The sequence below is a fragment of the Clavelina lepadiformis genome, chromosome 5 (genome assembly GCF_947623445.1).
Source record: "Clavelina lepadiformis chromosome 5, kaClaLepa1.1, whole genome shotgun sequence".
In the NCBI taxonomy this organism is placed as follows: Eukaryota; Metazoa; Chordata; class Ascidiacea; order Aplousobranchia; family Clavelinidae; genus Clavelina; species Clavelina lepadiformis.
In genome coordinates, this window is record NC_135244.1 from 17,975,448 (window position 1) to 17,994,555 (window position 19,108).

Consider the following 19,108-nt stretch of genomic DNA (forward strand, 5'->3'; position numbering starts at 1 on the left):
CTTTCTCTTCCATTTTTTTGCTCTCGTTATTTATTTCTTTCTTTGTCCTCAACGCGCCGTATATAACTTTGTTTTTTCAATTACGGAGCAGCAACCAATAGCAGGGTGCTCCTTAAGCATCGGCAGTCTGCTCTTCATTACGTAATGATCAGCATCCTAACCGTTGGGATGGTTCTCAACCAAGGTGTCTATGTTCTCAACAGTGGACAGTGGTTCTCAACCGGGGTACCGCGGCACCCTAGGGTGCCATTTACGTTTCGCAAGGGTGCCGCAAGTTATTGCGCACTAATCACTAGTCCAGGAAAACGGTGGCGAAAATTATTTTTATTTATTGCAGAAACTTTGACTGTGGGTGCCGCCAAATCTTTTGGTTGTTTGCAGGGTGCCTTAAGCCAAAAAAGGTTGAACAACCACTGTGACCTAACGTTACAAATCACCCACAGCAACCTGTCAATTACAGAGCTGTTAATTACCTGCCACTAATCAGCAACCACATGTCGTCACCAATAGCAGAGTGGTATTAGAGTAATTAGACCATAGACTACTATAAAATATTTGCTATATATAAGTACTATTAATCCTACTTTATAGTTGTTTATGGTTAAACCCTGCGATGATTCCTTATCGCTCAAACCTCGGTTACCGAGCTAGCTTTTGTGGAAGCTCTGATAATAATCACACATTTTTTTTTAAATTTTGATATAGCATTACCTGAATTTAGAATTGTTCACTACGTCCACTGAATAGGAGCAAGTGTCGTTAATGACTCGACTCGTTAATGCCTTGCTAAGCAAGAGCATAATAACGGTAGCGCCATTATGGTATCGAAAACTGTGCACAGGCCGCATTACTGCGAGCCCCGGGCTCTAACCACTCGGCTGCCAAGCCGACAATATTATACCATAATATGCTAAAATATATATTTTAGTATATTATGGTTATACTATAGTAACCAACTTGAGGCATGCAAGACATATTGTGACTCCAAGTCACAAATTACAACGACTTCGTTACAAGTTACAATCCTGCTATGTAGTATACCAGCAGGTTAAGAACGGATACACTGGGAACATTGCGTATCAAAAGGCGTGTGATGAGAAATGCGTTGCTTAAGACTAGCCTATAAGAGTTTTTAGTCTTGGGTTTTTTACTGCTGGTATGTGCGTGCTGATTGTCTGAAGCTGTAGGTTGTATGAGTGACCTGTTTACCTGTTGCTGAACCGAGTTATTTTTTATGAACATTTTGTACAGTTTGTGTAAAGTAAGACGTAAACTAGGGCACACTATAATGCTTGAAAGGAAAAAGGGGCTGAAATAGAAAATAACGTTTCCCAACTTGGCGTATTTTTCATTGAGGCCTTTTCAAGATTTTAGTGAGGTCCTGTAAAATGTCAGAACTTATAGTTAAATAGCTGAACATCTTTCAACTTCAACCCCCAACTGAAGAGTACGGCAGTTTTCGACCAGAGATCTTGCGTGCAAAGACGCGCATTTATTTTTGGTTATTATTGCTGTTTTATAGGGTTATATATATGCTTCTACCTTACAGATCAATCTTGCCAAGCAGTCATAGAAAAAGTTTTTATTGCGCCCATCCTATAATTGTAATTGCTTTTTATTTAACGGTGTTTTTGTGCAAAGATGTAATAAGATAAATTTTGTATTTAATGATCTTAAAAATTAATCTGTCTTTGTAACATATTTATCCAAAGGATTTAGCCTAAACGTTTAGCCCATTCATACATTGTTCATATTGATTTGAGCAAAATTTGTTCGACACACATGAAAGACTAAAGAACGATTTAGAACGAACGAACTGAATTTTGTTCTGCTGGTGTTTTCTTCTTATTCTGCTTCTTAATTCCATGGAAGTATTAAACGGCAGTGGATTCTTTTGAAGTAATTGCATTATATCTTTGTTTTGGTTTAAAAGTTTTTTGCTTTTCTCGAATTTTCACTGGTGTGTTGTTACTTTTTTACCTGTTTAGCATCATGATCGGTGTGTATTTGTCAACCACCATCAATTGTTTTGTAAATTTTTTTTAACATGCCAACAGTCATTAAATTGGTTGAAAGTATACTATTTGATAATAAGCTGTTACAGTGAGCTGGACTTTTTGAATTTCCTGAATTGAATTTCCCATTGAGCTGAATTTCCCATATCTATGAAAATAATATCCCGGGTTAAGTGATTTCAACATTTTATGCATTAGTGACCAGTTGCATAACAAGTGTAATTATCTTTTGTTTCCAGCATTTTATCAAATGGAATCAATTGCTGGAAAAAAGGAGGAAAAGAAACATCTCACATTTCTACGGTCAAATAGTAAAGACAGGGACATAGATGCTCTTCCAAATAACCAAAGTGAGTGAACATGAAAAGTGTTTTTTAATGCTGGTTGTGTTGGTGAATCGTAGCATCTACTGGGGAAAATTCAGTCACATGGTTTTTGTGTGCAATCGGACATTTTTGTTAATACTGACTGCTTTTGAAAGCTATTACTGCTCAAAGGCCAAGATTTCATTGCAGTGCGTTGAAGTTTAAGGCAGAAATAATTGCAGTTTTGACAACTGTTATCAATATTGGTTTTACTTCTTTTTTAAGGGTCGAACAGCACCGTGTTGCCTTGCAGAATTCGCACGCGTTTGCACGATTTGTTTGAACAAATAGAAACAGAGTTTGGTGTCGTATACTCTGAAAACATGGAGTTAAGAAAAACAATATCAGCATTAAACGAAAAGCTAAGCAGCCTTGATTCTGGACAGATGCAGAGTGAGAAAGCTGAAACTACTAACAGCAACGGATCAGAAATACAAAAGGTAAAAACTATTTGTTCTCTACTTTTCAACAAATTTTTTATTAAATTTGTTTCTATTGAAGCAAGGATATTGCAACATGACAGCCTAATTAATCAGGCCGCTTGCTTGTTTTAATTAATCAGTACGATTCAAGTGTTAATTGGGTCAAGCACAAGCTCATTGCTTTATTTTGACTCGGAAGTACTAATTTATTTTTTGGAAGGTTATTGTAATGAAACCTGTAAGCCGTGTAACATCTTTGTGAATTTTTTTATCAATTTTAAGCACGGAAAACTTTTGTCTCATATAAAAATATATATCTGTATTACATTCAGGGTTGCCATATTGTCCTTATTTCTAAGATCTGTCCGTATTATGAAAGTCTATATCTTAGAATTTTTTTTTTATAAAATATCTTAGCCTGTAATTGATTGAGTTCTGCTCATTACACAAGTTTCAAACATCGTTACCTAATACAACAATCTTGCAACAACCTGGCACCACAGCTACATCTTCCAGATGTAACCTGCATTGCAACATGACATGCTTGCGTAATTTTTCAAATTAACCTGATATGACTAAACTGTCTGTTGCCAATTTTAAGATGTTGTGTAGGTTCCATTCATAAAATAACTCCAAGTGTCATAGGATGCAGTTTTTAGCAAGATAACTGCAGTATTGCAATAAAGTAAAATGTGTTATGTTGTTTACTGTATAATCTTTGTACTATTGGTACCATAGTAGTTATTTTTGGAGTGCTTGGAAAACACAGTATTAGTGAAAGGCAAATATTTGGCAAAGGCAAGTGCTTAGGCCTATTTAATAATAGTAGATAATTGTTTGATAAATATTGTAAAGAAATAAGTTGTCTGTTCATATTATAGTCAATGAAAAATAAATCTGGCTCAAGTCAGCTGTCGCAGAAGTTAAAGACGACTTACAAAACCGGAACAAGCAAGCTGGTTTCAAGTTTCAAAGCTTCAGCAAATGTTGTTTGCAGAGCAATACAGGTGAGACTTTGTCTTTCTCAATGTTCGTAGCTTGTAAAAAGTCATATGCTTAGTAATAATTGCCATGGCTGTATTTTTTTAAATAGTATAATAGCGTAGATTCTGAGTGCTGGCTTTTGCTGATTTATTAAATTCGTGAAATTAATGTGTTAGTTAGGAACAGTAGTAAGTTTGTCACAGAAAAAAAATTTGGAACAATATCCTATGTTTTTGTATAGTAAAATCTAAATGTTGCTTTTGAGCGCTAATCACGACACTGTGGTGTAAGTGAGTGTTAAGTGGTTACTGTCAATTTTAGCCAGTACACTTGCCAAGTCTGCAATTTATTGTTGTATGTATTTCAGCATTATTTTAATCACGTTTGTATTCCTTGTGCATGTCCCTTTGTTATTAATATTATGTACACTAGTGTAATCACAGTCGTTTGCGTGGTGTTATTCACATGTCATTTCCGTGCGGCCCATTTGGTTTCCTCATAACCACATGAATTATTTATTAGATCTTTATAAGATTACAGCTACAACAATGCTTTCAGGAAATTTGTGAATTTTCTTTTTTTTTCTTATCAATAAAAAGCATTTACATTCTGAACATGCCATGAAGCCAAATTTATATAAAGTGGTAATAATAAAATTAATTTCTGGCTTTTTATAGGAATTTCAAGGCCATAAGGATGGAATTTGGGACGTTGCCTCTTCACAAGTTAACACAGACATCATTGGATCAGCGTCTGCTGATCAGAAGGCCAAGTTGTGGTAGGTTTTTGTCATTGTCTGTTTGTAACAGGATTCAACACTTTACACCAGAGTCCTGTTTACTGTTCAGGTCATGCAACTGGTATAATGTTTCAGGATAGAATAGACTTAATGCAAGTTGCAATTTTTTACACTTAGGATAGCAGCCTCAATCATCGTAACAATAGATTAAATAACATATCGGTTTTAAATAATTTGCATATGCGTGCCACTTGGTGTTTAACACAACTAACAACTCTGAGTAATATTCAACTGTTTATTGACGTGAGTAAGGTAGTGTGTGGTGATGGGCTTACATGGTTCATTGCCCCCTGAAAACAAGCTTTGTTGACTCAGACACCGTCTCTATTGCTTTTTATCCTTCATTTTTTCTTCCAAAATATATATTCTTTTGATTTTTTTCTGACCCTTGAAATTATGAGGTTGAGTCGTTCATCCTACCTTATGCTTGGCAAACACTAAACAAGTTGGTAAATTTCTGTTTGTGATAAACTGTCCATAGCAGTAATCGCTTATTTCCTATTGTTACTCAAAGTTTATTGCTATTGTTAGATCAGTCATGATATTGATTGACTCATCATGCTTTCTTTGTCATAAAGCGATAATGATCAAAACTGAACTGTAAATTGTTGTTTAAGACGATAATGATGACCATGCAAACTTTTGGCAAGCGCATCAGTTAGTATAATACCACGCATGATGTTTTTATACAATATGCAAAGCCACTAATTCATAGCGACTAGAAGAGGTACTGTATACAGTAAAATTGTATGGCAGCAGCTGCATTGTGTAAGCAAGGAAATTAAACACTCCATGTTATGTCTGTGCCCTACAATCATTTCCTGCAATACATAGCACGCCTGCTTGGCATTTAATGCAGTAGTCATAATCAATCATTTCATTCCATGATTTTTACCAACATACAACGTCCGCCGAGTTATTTTCAGCATTGACCAAAGTTTCCAGTTCGGTCTGCTATTTAACATGTCATTAAACGTCTTGATGATTATTCTTGGTGATCATTCTTTAATCTTTGTGTTGTCAGATATGATTTTAATTTTATGTTTAGTGATAATAGACATGTATGGTTGTTTTCAGAAACCATTTGTTTTGTTTTAACCATATTTTATCCACAGTTCCATTTACAATTAGCTGTATGTATTTTGTATGTAAGTGTAATTAACTAATTATATTTTGTATATATATATATTTTAAAACCCGCTCTGGTATATTTTGACTATGCACACTTACGAAGTTTACTAAGAAAATGATTTATATACGAAGTCCTGTGTATTTTCAACAATTCTTGCACCATTGTTGAATTAGCTGTAACTAATAGATGAATAAAACCTTGTCAACCGGCCATTGAAATGTCACTGTTAGATCAGAAGCGCAGTGTTGATATTTGTTGGTTTTTTTGAGAGCTTCTGTGTATGAATGGTGTATTTCAACAGATGTCAATTTCTATTTGTTAATACTGCATAATACCCCAGTCCCAGGGCATTATTATACCACTATTATATTGTTTCATCATCTGGTATGTCCTAGAAATAAAATAGATCTGCACTAGGCTAGGAAAAAGGAATTATTTAAATATAGTTTTTTATGGTTATGTTAATAATGATGATTTGTTTAAGTTAATGGTTTTATTAATTAATGTTTTAATGTTTTATTAATGGTTTTATTTTAATGGTTTTAAGTTAATGAAGCGAAAAATATATGTTTTGCAATTACATCATAATTTCAGTGTAGGAAGGGTTCCTATTTTTACAACATCCACTTCAAACGCTTCGATTTTATATGAAATCTTTTGTTTAGAATTTAGATTATTGTTTTTTTTAAATATCTTGTTTTGGTTAACTCTGATAAGGGACTATTGTCAAATTCCATCACATGTTTGTCTTTTCAATACACTTTGAATTTCTTTGCACTTTTGTATTAAATGCAACAGTTTGATCCCACGAACTTATATAACATTAATTAACTTTTGTCCTACTTAAACATCCCAACACCACAAACCGCTGTATTCAGTTACACAATAACACATACATCGCAAAAGGTCAATGAACTCTGTGTTTTCTTCGCAGGAGCCTGTCAAGCGGCGATTGCATCGGCACCTATCACGGTCATGCTGGTTCAGTGAACTGCATACGCTTTCATCCTGACAAGTATATCGCCCTCACTGCCTCCGGCGACTCCACTGCCCATATATGGACATATGAAGCGACCAGGTTGTCGTCATGCGATGAAGACTCAGCGGATCGAGAAGACAGTGACGGTAGGAACAAATTTTAAGGTTGCTTTGGACGAAAAAAGACATCGCAAATACTCAAAAATGAGGCAGAAAGTACCCAAAGTAGACTAAAACAAATTGCTCGAATAGGTTAAATTGGGTAGTGATTTGATAAAAACTTAATAGATTTGTCTTTACTTCTACGGTATTCGAGGCTCGGTTTCTTTTTGCGCTGACTATGTCCATTTTACCTAACTTAATGGAGGGTATCCCGATGAATAGCCTTGCCGTTAAAATTATCGGTTGAATGTGACATGTCGTTTGAATTACAAGATTGTTTACCTTTTTAAAAGTAGCTTTGTTTTAAGATTTTAATAGATTGATGTGCATCGCATTTAGAGACGTAAGATACAGATTGCTAAACTATTCTAGTTTATTCATAATTTAAAATTCAAAATTCTACGCAAAAAAAGTGTAAGCAAAAAATTCAACTCAGCAATGGCCTTCGCCTAACGAAGTTATTCGGTTCAATTGAGAACATATCAAATCGAAATGATGCGATTTAATTCATGGCGCACAACCTTTGCACATTATGATGCTATGCTTGGTTTTGAAACCAAAATCGCCTGCGTCTGCCAATGAAAGAATTTAATAGAAACCGGTTCCAAGGGCTCGAAAAACATACAAAAATTTTATTTCAATCTTTTGAAATTCGATAGTTAAGGACAAGTTACTCTAGCTAGAATGTTCAGCCCTAGCCATTAACCGCGCAATGAAATATGTTTGGAACTGTGTATTGATTTTGACCCTTGTACGAAAAAAATAGTTTCGGTAGCTCAAATTCCAGCACTTAACATTCACACGCGACAAATCGTCTGCCAAGGTGTGAAAACAAATACGAGCAGTGAACAGTGAATCTTTTCCTTAGACAACGGAAACGCCGAAGCACACGACTATCGAAGTCCACTTATGTCGGCCACTTGTCACACATCGCCGGTAGTTTGCTGCGATTGGCTGATGGACGGTTTGCATTTCGTCACAGCATCGTGGGACAGGACCGCGTGTCTTGTGGACTCGACCACTTCACAGATTATTCAGACCCTCAGCGGACACGATCTACCTTTAACTCACGTTAGGTTGGGAATTGAAATTCTTCTATTTGTGTGTTTAGATGTTAATGTGTTCTATTTATGTGTTAATGCCTTTCAATTTAACGATTAGCTGTAGTCTAGGCACCACTCTAAATTTGGTTATTACAGGCAATAGTTTTACAGTTTTCTCGTGCTAAACGCGAGTATACCCTACTGAAAAGTGATAAGTTTAATTAGTCTAATAACAAGCTGTTTGTATACGCATAGTGAAGTTTATTCTAAAGTTTTATGGACGTTTGAGATTGTTAGCTATAGCCCATCGCCCTGTCTAGAGGATTGTGTTTGAAATGATGGTTTCACCAAATATCTAACTTTGTTCATGACCGAACATAGACCCAAATTCACATGTTGTTACGTCATTGCAGTGCCCATTCAAAGCATAAAATGATAGTGACGTCATCCCGAGATGCGACGTTCCGGGTTTGTGACTTCCGCGAGCCGACCATTCATACAGTGATTGTAGGACAAGGACATTCACAGAGCGTTTCATCAGCCGTGTTTACCGATGATGACAAGGTTGGTATGGGCGTGCAAGTTTTCTTTAACCATGTCGGAGCATTCTGTGCATGAAATGAGCATTCCGTGCTTGCATGACGTTAGTGAGCCCGTCATCCTTCTTAACTGCTACCTTCGCAGTAGTTTTTGTTATCATAAATACGCTTTATATTTAACATGGAAGCGGTGAGACAATTGTTCAGATACAAGGCTAGGGTGAGAGTGTTTTGGCCACGCTTTCAAATGAATCCACGTGTATCAGTGGTTCTCAAACCTGGAATCCGTGGAAAGGTTTCAGGGTGTGTGTGAATGTCATGATGAACGTCATCAATCAATCTGATGAACACAATCCATCAAAAAGATTCTGTTTTTAATTTCATGCTCTGTTCGGTCATAGAAGCCAATATTAAGCTATAAAGGGTTTTAGAATAATTACTAAACGACTTGTTGAACAGTGTGAACCGATATTGTCGTATCATAGCACATATCAATTAATTTTAATTATTATTAATTATCAACAATATGTATTATTGCGTGATCAAATGCAATATTTATGTAAGCCGCGAAGGTGGGTTTGTGCCGCTGAAGTAGCGTAGGACGGTAATCACTTGAATACGCTAAATATGATTTAGCGTATTTTCTGTAGTATACTGTAGCAACGCTTTTTTATGAAGTCTGCAAATGTTTTACTGTAAATCTAGAAAGTTTTCGGAATCGTCTACCTCAGGGTCCGCAAAAATTCTTTCTAACGGCTTTGTGGCGAAAAGAGTTTGAGAATCACTGAGTTACACCACGTGGCAAGTATGTCACGTTGCGCTTGTCGGTCATTTTCAGGTGGTCAGCAGTAGCGATGATCGTTCGATTAAAATCTGGGACCTGAAGAGCATGAGGACCCCCCTGGCTTCAATCCGCTTCGACTCACCTGTTAATCGTATCGGAGTTTCGAGAAGAGACGTGATTGTCATTCCGCATGATAACAGACAAGTACTTCATAACTTTTGACTTTACTGCTCTTTTGATTTATCGTAAAGTCGTTAATGCCTGCTTGTAATTGCTTGAACTGATAAGCAGATGTCTTTGTTTGGTTAAGTGCGTATAGTTAATATGCATCATGATTACCTAATTATTATCATATTTTTGGCTCAAGTGTTTACTAAAGAAGGATATTAAAGTTACAGCTGTAGTAATAATTCTTCTTTTTGTTATTCAATAAGGAATTGTACAGTGTAGCATACAATTTTTTATTAAATTTATATTTGTGCAGCGTGCAGGGCAGTTAAGTGTTCTCTTCTACACATCTTATTTTTCAGTTTTTTGTTTTGGTTATTTTTCAGTTTTTGTTACCAATCCTCATTCATGTTTTTCTTAGATTCGTCTTTACGATACGAACGGGATTCGCTTAGCTCGTCTTCCAAGGAACGATAGGCTTTCACATCGCCGTGTCGTCACCGCCGCCACCTGGGTGGAAAATTCGACCCCCAGTCTGATCACATGCGGTTGGGATAAGCTTATCATTAATTGGAGCGTCGAATTTCCGCCTTCTCTGCTATCTCAAAGATGACGGCATTCTGTCTGTTATTTCACAACTGCCCACCTTGGTTTTAACTGGTTTTGTAAACCTTAACTAACATTGTTATTTGTTGTATCATTTTTCTATTGACTGTTGATTGTTTGTGTCGGACGAAACGATTTCCGTCATTGTTTGTTCTTTACTTTCTGTCCATTTTTCCACTTTTTTCCGTTCAAAACTTAAAGCTGAGTGGTCAAAACACTTTTTTTTATTTAACTTTTAAATTTAGATACAATCAACTGGATGTTCTTTATCGTTACGCCTTAAGAACCACAGTCTGCTGTTCATTTCCCGGTTTTAAAATCTTTTGCCGAATTAGGCATATTATGACAATATATATTCGCACATTTCCCAATTTTTTTCTCTATTTCAAAGAGGCCTTTTCACCATTCGGTTTTGAAGGTTTGTGGCTCGCCCTTTAAAAAATGGCAATGTCATGTATTCTAATATTAAATGGGCACAACGGTGTATACTGTTACAGTAACATGCAACACCCGATGTACAGAATATTTAATTGTTACGTCTGTTTTGTTCCATCCTATACAGTTCATGACGAAACGCACCGGATCGACTTTGGTCTTTTTCGGTAAAACTTTCCCGTATTTTGTTGTCTACAACACACTTAGTTACTGCTTGCGATACTGAAACGTTTAACCAGTGTTATTAATTTTTATCATTCAATTTCAACTGCTAACGGTGTTTGTCGGTTCTTTTTCTATTTCGCTGCTTCGAATATTCAACAAATCCTGAATGCTTGCTATTTTCAAAATTTAGTCTTTTCTGACGACCGCACCTTTCTGTAAGGTAAGCCGGCCAGGTGAGACCAACCTGGAGTCCGTTCGTAAGAAATATCTTTGTGCAACCAGCCCTGCCAAATATTTGCCTTAAAATTCCGGTTTTTCAATTTGGTGACAGTATATACTCAAGTGAAACCTATTTTCATATCCATTTGTGAAATGCAACCGTGCGTTTTTTCTAATATCTAGTTTAGCGGCATTTTCCTGCAGTTTTCCATGAATAATTTTGTAATTATTAATAAGCCATTTCTACCGCCGCTATTTTTTATAGCATTTTTGTAAGTAATGGGCTAATGGCGTAGTTATTGATTTTAGTTAGCCAGCATAATTCGCCATACTCGTTTGTGAAGTAGAATCGTCGAACGATCGTTTCAACATAAATTGAAAAATGTTTGCCATTTTGTATTCTGCAGTGATTTGTTGACTGCTGGCTTATTCATAATCATCGTATACGGGGTAGTTCTACACATTTACAATCATATAAACATTTTGTTTAATTTTTGCCGAAACGATTGTAAGTTGGAAACGCGTCTTGTTGTCGAAGAGGATATTTCTGTGTGGTTTCCAGCAATGCGTGCCATTGCATGGGCAAAAAAACAGAATATTCATTGACGTCAAGGTAGACGTCATTTGTCACCGACGACTATCTTAAAACAAAATTGTACTGTAATAGTAAGTTTTTAGATGAAGTCTTTTTCGCCTTAACGAATGTCAATTTCATAAGTTCTGTATCTGCGTGTTGTGAGGTTGTGAATGCGAAGGGTTACTTTAGATCTTTCACTCTTGCTTGGTGTGCTGCACCTACCCTTGAAATATCACTGTTTTGTTGGTGTTGTTTGGTTAACCGGAGTACTGTGATTTTTTTCTGCTCGTTTAACTTTTTAGCTAAACCATTCGCTGTTCGTCATAAATAAATCAAAACCAAACCTGGTGAAGTTTGATAATCTGCGCAGGTCGAGAAAAAATTTATTACTACACACATCTCAGTCCGGTCCTTTATAGACCGAAGAAATCACGTGTGCAGTAAGCACTATAACTTCAGCAGGTTACCATCATTATTTTACGTTAGAAAGCCTGGTTAGATCGTTTGGCGTTTATTCTAAGTATGTGAATTTAAGATTATTAATCCATTGTACTGGAACTAATAGACGAATTAAGAAACGTTTAGAGACACTCTAGCAAATACACTGCTATAAAATGGTACTTTCTCTGCAACTCAACATTTAGTTTATGCATAAATGTTGTCTTCAGGAAACGACCTACAGGTAGAGCTATTCACATGAAAATCGCCACTTTTGGACACAACTCAGATTTATTGGCCGTGTTGGTTCAAAATTTTCACAAATGACAGCGATTTGGAAGCACAAGCTCGAAAACCTTAGACCAAAGAACACAGCAAGTTGATCAGCTATTGTGACGTCACTCGCCTTCCATTTCAACGTCATCCTTGAGCGACAAATCTTGCAGCATCTCCTTGAGTGAAACTGTTGGATATTCGGTCTCATCGGCGCTTGACTGAACGTCGGGTCCGTCTGTGTAACAAAAATGCCTTCAAGTTACACAAGCCACGGAAAAAATTTAAAATAAGCAGATGATACGCGTAAACTGCTTCCAGGAAAGCTGTATCGTAGCTCATTAGTTCGAGCATTATTGTTTCTGAGAAAGAATTCTCTGATACGTCGGAGCAAAGGCACTAGTTCATTTGTAATCAACTTTACCAGCTTGTTGGGTTGGAAATTGGAATTATCTTACCAATATATATGTCAATATTCTTCCGAAATTCTTTATCTTCTTCTAATTCTTCCAAGAACTCCATGTAATTATCATTGTCCTTCGAATTTCCTTTCAAATGCTTCAGTTTCCAATTTCTACGGCGTCGCCGTCGCTGTCTGTCTGCAAATATTTTCCGCACCAATATCTGAAAGCAATAACACCATAACCTTATCTTACTTAAAAAGAGATAATATTTTGGTATCTATACAGCGCAGAAGGAATATAAAACTGTTACGGGTGAAAGAAAAACTGACTGACGCAACCTCAAATTTTTTTGGGTAATTTGTGCGAAGCATTTCAAAAATTAAAAGACGATCAGCATCAATGTTCTGCAAAGTGTTGGATGGTAATTATAAATATGTAGTAATATTCTAATATAGAAATATATCTAACCACGTCTGGCAAGTCGGACTCCTTCATCAGACCAAGGGCGTCGTTGTTAGTGTTGGAATTTTTCAAGTCCAACCCCATGACTAAGTCTCCGGGTTTGAGAAGATGCCCGAGATGAGTCCTTGTATGAACATAGTCCTCATGCATGCCAAGTTCGTTTGACTTTATAACCCAACAATCGGCGAGTGTGTGCTGAAACATTTCAAGGCACAGGCATGGTTAGTTATTGAGTTCTTGAAGTTTATAGTAAGTATAATTGGTAAGGTGTAGGAAACCATGTTACGTGTTACATAAAAAAACTGACTCTGATACGTATTCAAATGGGATAAATATTCCTCAAAATTCCCTTTTGACAATGTGAAGTGTGAAAATTACCTTAGACGAAAGGGTTCCTTCGCCCAGTTTAGTATGTCGATTGCGTATCGGCTCAATTTCCATAACTGTAAACTCAACGAGATTCTTTGGAGAACAGATTGGGAAAAACTGATCCCTCCAAAAAAACGATCCACTAACTTCAGCAACTATCATGATACATGTACAAAAAAAATTTCTAAATTACTCTTGCTTGGTGAACTAATACCTTAAACATGTAAACACCTCAAAGAAAACACCAATTTCTTAACAATTCATGGGCTCTGCTACAAGCAGGTCAAAATAAAAAAAAATTAAAATCAAAGAAAAGATTTTCTTTACAAATACTCGTACACTCACTTTGCAGCGTGTTAAAATCAATCAGATGAATACAGTTTGTCACACGAAGACAGATCAACAGCTGGCCGAGATTTCCAAGTTGCTGGGCTATTTTCTTCGGAAGGCAAACAATATCATCCTAAGTGATGAAAAAAATTAAAGAACTCAACACAGACTTAACAGAAGCGTAATTGGGATATAATTTCCTGAAGAATATAAATGAAAGATTGCGATTAACGTCAAGTCATGGATTGAACCAAGTACCTTGCAAACAGGAGGCAGCTCAACAGAAAATGATGTCTTGTAGTTGTAAGTATTGCTATGCGTGTCATGGGATATTAATTTCTGTGATGACTGATATCTGCGATAAAAGTTGGAGTAAACGTTTGTTGGAAGTTTGAGTGAGAAGCAATTTGAACGTTAAGTACTAAAACTTGCTCACAAACCTGCAGGGTAGGATATTTGTAAGAAAATCAGTAAATTTTCTTGCATCTTGTTTGATTGAGTAAAAAAAATCCAATCCATCTAAATAAATAGATATTATATATATAGCCTTTCACAAATATTCAGTACAATTGAAATATTTGCGATACTTTAAATAAAAGGCTTTACTAGGTCTTTCCGATATCTTAGTTGTGTTTTGGTGCATCTTATACTTCAGAATGACTTGCTCCAAATAATAAAACGTCTTCTTATGGGTGGCCTTTTGACGAACCTAGAAATGGTATAAACAAAGTCTTTGAATAAAAATGCACACAACAGAAGAAACAAAACTAAACACAACAACCTACTTGAACAGATGAATTCCAGAAGTCTTTTGCCTCGACACGATGGCAGTCAGTACACATATGATTATGAACCACATATTCCACAATAAACGTTTGCTCCAAGAACGTACCGCCATCAACCTAAAACAAAATAGCCCTGATTGGTAAAAGTGATACATATTTATTTATACAAATTTCTTATAGAGAAAAGTTTTTGAGTTACATGAACTGTATTGTAAATGGCATACCTCCTTCTGAATAGTAATTTTGACCTTGACTCGTTTTGAATGAGGCTCAGTCCATATGAAGGAGGCGTCGACTAAACGAACACGCTGTAAAGCAGTTTTCATTCTTTTTAAACAAACAGCGAGCAGTTCACGGGACTCGAGACTGGCAGATATCCATGTTGCTGGTGGTGACAAATACCTAAAATGATTTGTACACAACTTAGTGACTTCACTTGAGAGTTAAGACTATGCAAAGTTATCCTTCATGGTCTCCACACCTAATAATTTAAATTGTATGCACTTACATTGGTGTATGCAGTACATAGCAATTAAAATATCTGACATTGACGTGTTACATATGTATAATTGTGAACACCTTTCACATTTCTTGCACTGTAACAAGTTGCCATGTTTTGGAATGCCATCCGTTATGTCCACCTTGCATCGTAAGCAATCCACACACATATTACTTGGATTAGAAAGTATCTCTCGCCCACATTCGCAACACAGTCTTTAAAATTAAAAAATCAACAAGAAATAAGCAAATGAATACCATTGAACAGCTAAATATTTGTGAATACAGAATATCACATATTTTTTCAGACATTTATCATTTATTTTAAGATAGTTTATTATAACAGCAACAAATTAAAAATTCACACCAGCAATCATAAAATGTATAAGAAAATACTTGTGTATAAATACTTACAATGTATAAAAACAAATCATTGTAGAGCAAAAATAGTATCAAGAAATCCGGATTAAAAAAAATTTAGCAAAACGTAATGATCAAGTTTATCACTACCAAAATCCCAAATACTGGTACTCACATCATTCCATAAGTTTGCGTTGGAACAAGATTTTCCATTTCTGTTTCCATCCTGTTGCAGCTGATACAGAGTTGCAACGTAACTAAAGAAGGATTTAGACTTCGTATTAACTCGGCTGCATAAATAAAAAGTATATACGTACAAAAAAAGAACTAAGATATATTTTGTACATTACTGAAAAAACATATATACATAAGGTGACAGTAAAGGTAGTTAGAAAATAGAACCAAGCACATGATTCACTTCAAAAATTCTAACTTAATTTTTTAAATGCAAAATAGGTTCCATGCTTAGGGTAAATAATCTAAATTATTTCAAATATTTTGACAGTTGTGATGTTGAAACTGAAAGCAATACTTCAGCATACAAAAAATCTGGAGCCCGTTAAACATGATGTAAGCACGAAAATAAAGTTCAAATTTCACACAATTTCAAGCATTTTTCATATCAAATGGCACCTAAGTCTGCACGAATGAGTTGAAGATGGAATAAATGAGATTAAATTAAATTCTACAAAAACATGCACCATGCTATTGACAAATAATTTCATTCAGTACGATACAGTTAGTAGTAGAAAGTCCAAATTTAGGTAGCATTGCAAAAAATTATTACAACCAGAATATGCAAGAAAAAAAGAGTTTTTTAAATAAATGCGATTTACAACAAAGAAGGAAATGCTACAAAAATGAATCATGATTAACAAAATACAATAAAAAAAATTTTGCTTGCATGTAGGGTTGGTAAATCATGGCATACTACAATAATACAATAAGTAAATAACAATAAAGGCCCAGTAGAAAACCTGTGTAGCGTTTTACTACTTGCTAGGTTATATATAAATATTCATCATTATATGAAAATATTTAAGACTAAAAAGAAATAAAAAAGTAAAGAACACTATGCATATCATTCTCAAGATCGTCTTAAATGCCATCCCACTTTTCAAGAAGCACTTTTTCTTTTGAATGTTCTTTTATGCACTTTTCAACAGTTTCAAGCAAAATCGTTAATCTAATATCTATGGCGTTTAAATGAGAAGGATGAAGAATTGGGGCAATCGGATCATTAGACATCACCTCTTCCAATAAAAGCGTTAGAACCCCGTTTTGAAGCTGCTTCATTCTTACACAGGTAGAATTCCGCAAAATACAACATTGCCTAAGTGGCGCGAGAATACTTGATTCATGATGGAATGGATTTCCGAAACTTTTTGCATTGTCCATCATTATGATCATGACGTCAGAACCATGATCTTTAAAAGTCTCATAGTGATGCCTGTCGGCGTTACCAATTAAATAATCAAACACAGTTCCATCTGTAACATCAAGAAGCCTTGAACCACGATCATATGGCACAGTTTTCTTTACCACTCTGTTGCAGTAGGTTTCATCTTTTTCCCACTGGGCGTACCTACCATCGACATAAGTTCTCTGGTAAGGATGTCTTTGTTTTTGAAACACAGACCACTCATCCGGCAACCACAATACCACTGCCCCCTCCATGATATCCCCATCGGCACAAGCCATCTCTTTTTCTTTGCAGTAAAGACAGATACCAAAATAGCAGATATTACCATTTTCTTCTCTAAACGTCTTTAAAAGTCGTTCAGTTGCCACTGGCATTATTTCCAGCCTTAAATTAATAGTTCGTCCAACCACTAATGGTGCACGACGAAAGTCCAATATTCGATCAAGATGAAAGGCAGCTATTTCTGCATTATGTCGATCGTATCCATCGTAAGGCTTTCCTGTTATCACATAATCTCTTTCATATCTTTTTTGCTTAAAGACAACTTTCTGACCACCTTCCAAGGAGAGTAACAATTTGATTTGGGTTCCCTTTGGTAAAGCATCTGCGTGAATAATTTTAGCAGTTGACATTGTTTTTAAAATTGCAGACATTTCTGGATGCTCACTGGGGTAAATCTGCCTTTCGTTTACCCAACTTGCTGCAACTTTAAAAGGATTTTTAACATCGTCAATTTGTACATCTTTAAATTCTAAGCGAAGTCTGTTTATTTCATTAGAAATAAATTCTTCCTTGCTATCTTTCTGTTGTTGTTTGGGAAAAACTGCTGCTTCAACTTTTAACTCTGCCTTTGGTTCTTGCTGAAACTTATCCAATGAATCTTCATGGACAATTTTTGCTTCCCACACTGTGAATTTGCTTTCCTTTTTCCTGTTTTTAGTTAGTAAAAACACATATATTACTAAAAGCATCAAAAATGTGCCCAATGCAACACGCTCTTTTAATTTCATTTTTCCTTTGATAAGCCTAGATAGTTTGACTAAAATACCAGATAAAAGCATATTTCAGTAATAAATTTCAGCTAATTTAAAGTTATTCAAAATATCAATACACATTGGAAAGTTTGCTGATTTTGAAGAATTCCCTTGAGCCATGAAACAAAAGCCATTATACATGCAATTATTTTTTTATTTTTATCCCCCGCGCACTTAGCAAACTTTTCAATCTGGTGCACTACCAAACAATATCCTGTCAACTGACCAGTTATAATTTTGTGAAAAATTACAGGTGTTACAGAAAAAAGTTTGTACAAAATTCGCAGTACAGCATATGCTTGCGAAAGCTAGTGTCGAAAAAAAATAAAACCTTTAGAGTGCCAAATTATACCCTGTTTTATATTTTACTATGTCAATAGTTGCAGAACACCTCAAGAACAATGGCAAAAAAAAACAATACAATCTGACAATACAATTCAATACTCAGTATGTTAAACTGTAGACTGTGAGAATCGGTTAGTTTATGAAGTACACACATTGTGCCTTGATTACTGAAAGAAACCGACTTGGAAGACAAACAAAATAAAGTCATGCAAACGGTTTAACTGATTTGAAATAATAACAGCATCATCAACTTGCACATTGAGGGATCAGTAAGTGTGTCACTCTTTTCACCGTGGCATAAAAAACGTTCTCCAAATTACTAGAATCAAATTTTATTTTTAGGCTCATCCTCATTCCTGACTGACCGCAGCAAATTGTACCCATGCCATGCATAGCTTAATTCACAATTTTCAGCTACATCTGTACATGCATTCCTGAATTTAAAGAAGAAGCGGTAACAATTTATTAGCAACCTATGAAAAATCTATTACACATAAGTCTACGCCACGTAAAGAGAAAAAACATCAATCTACCACGTTATATCCCGTTATGGCTATGTTAATTTACGTGTTTAAAGTTAATGCAAGAAAATGGCAACGCTGGTTGCTGGCTATGATCCCGAAGGGAAAGAAAACGGACATGACATGTGCACAACCTTAGCTATCTGGTGCACAAACTATAAGCAACCCAATATACGCCCAATTGCCCATTGTATGCCTATACTAACGTGGCTTCTTCTGAAGAAGTCCCACTTCTATTAGCTAATAGACATCACATAGGCGATGCAAGAGTAGATCAAGAGTAGACAATCGATCAAGCAATAATTAACAACTATTCACAACCCCAACAATACGCCTAGATAGCGGAAATGCTATTACCTGTTTTATTTTCACGCAGTATCAGTATGCATTATCGTAGTAATTGTAGTTTAACCTAATTCAGTTGACTAAACGCATTTATCATGGTCATTGCTTTATTGTTGATTTATTTTTTA

At 35.6% G+C, this 19,108-nt stretch overlaps 3 protein-coding genes across 3 annotated transcripts; 1 reads left to right on the forward strand and 2 right to left on the reverse strand.

Annotated features, from left to right (window-relative positions):
• The first annotated feature begins 1,179 nt into the window (after positions 1-1,179).
• On the forward strand, positions 1,180-11,741 carry LOC143459862 (WD repeat-containing protein 37-like). Its single transcript, XM_076957165.1, has 10 exons — positions 1,180-1,899; positions 2,255-2,365; positions 2,606-2,820; positions 3,684-3,809; positions 4,464-4,564; positions 6,652-6,842; positions 7,726-7,933; positions 8,314-8,464; positions 9,278-9,427; positions 9,813-11,741. Exons 2-10 carry the CDS (start codon positions 2,266-2,268, stop codon positions 10,002-10,004), a joined length of 1,434 nt encoding a protein of 477 aa, XP_076813280.1. The 5' UTR covers positions 1,180-1,899; positions 2,255-2,265; the 3' UTR covers positions 10,005-11,741.
• Positions 11,742-12,103: 362 nt separating this feature from the next.
• Positions 12,104-15,692, reverse strand: LOC143459158 (60S ribosomal export protein NMD3-like). The gene is made up of 12 exons (XM_076956172.1): positions 15,488-15,692; positions 15,034-15,168; positions 14,679-14,856; positions 14,455-14,571; positions 14,276-14,378; positions 14,110-14,188; positions 13,928-14,024; positions 13,685-13,802; positions 13,349-13,494; positions 12,977-13,165; positions 12,563-12,728; positions 12,104-12,342 (listed from the first exon to the last, which is right to left on the reverse strand). Exons 1-12 carry the CDS (start codon positions 15,535-15,537, stop codon positions 12,230-12,232), a joined length of 1,491 nt encoding a protein of 496 aa, XP_076812287.1. The 5' UTR covers positions 15,538-15,692; the 3' UTR covers positions 12,104-12,229.
• LOC143459159 (glycosaminoglycan xylosylkinase-like) lies at positions 15,603-18,803 on the reverse strand. Its single transcript, XM_076956173.1, has one exon. It carries the CDS (start codon positions 17,794-17,796, stop codon positions 16,411-16,413), a length of 1,386 nt encoding a protein of 461 aa, XP_076812288.1. The 5' UTR covers positions 17,797-18,803; the 3' UTR covers positions 15,603-16,410.
• Positions 18,804-19,108: the final 305 nt, after the last annotated feature.

Bases quoted from the DNA above. Each gene is read 5' to 3' on its own strand.
- LOC143459158 (XM_076956172.1), bottom strand. From the start codon at position 15,537: ATGGAAACAGAAATGGAAAATCTTGTTCCAACGCAAACTTATGGAATG. The intron at 15,169-15,487 runs GTGAGTACCAGT...TTAATTTTAAAG, and splicing joins ACGCAAACTTATGGAATGAT to ACTGTGTTGCGAATGTGGGC. The intron at 14,379-14,454 runs GTAGGTTGTTGT...TACCATTTCTAG, and splicing joins TCTGGAATTCATCTGTTCAA to GTTCGTCAAAAGGCCACCCA.
- LOC143459862 (XM_076957165.1), top strand. From the start codon at position 2,266: ATGGAATCAATTGCTGGAAAAAAGGAGGAAAAGAAACATCTCACATTT. The intron at 3,810-4,463 runs GTGAGACTTTGT...GGCTTTTTATAG, and splicing joins TTGTTTGCAGAGCAATACAG to GAATTTCAAGGCCATAAGGA. The intron at 4,565-6,651 runs GTAGGTTTTTGT...TTTTCTTCGCAG, and splicing joins GATCAGAAGGCCAAGTTGTG to GAGCCTGTCAAGCGGCGATT.
- LOC143459159 (XM_076956173.1), bottom strand. From the start codon at position 17,796: ATGCTTTTATCTGGTATTTTAGTCAAACTATCTAGGCTTATCAAAGGA.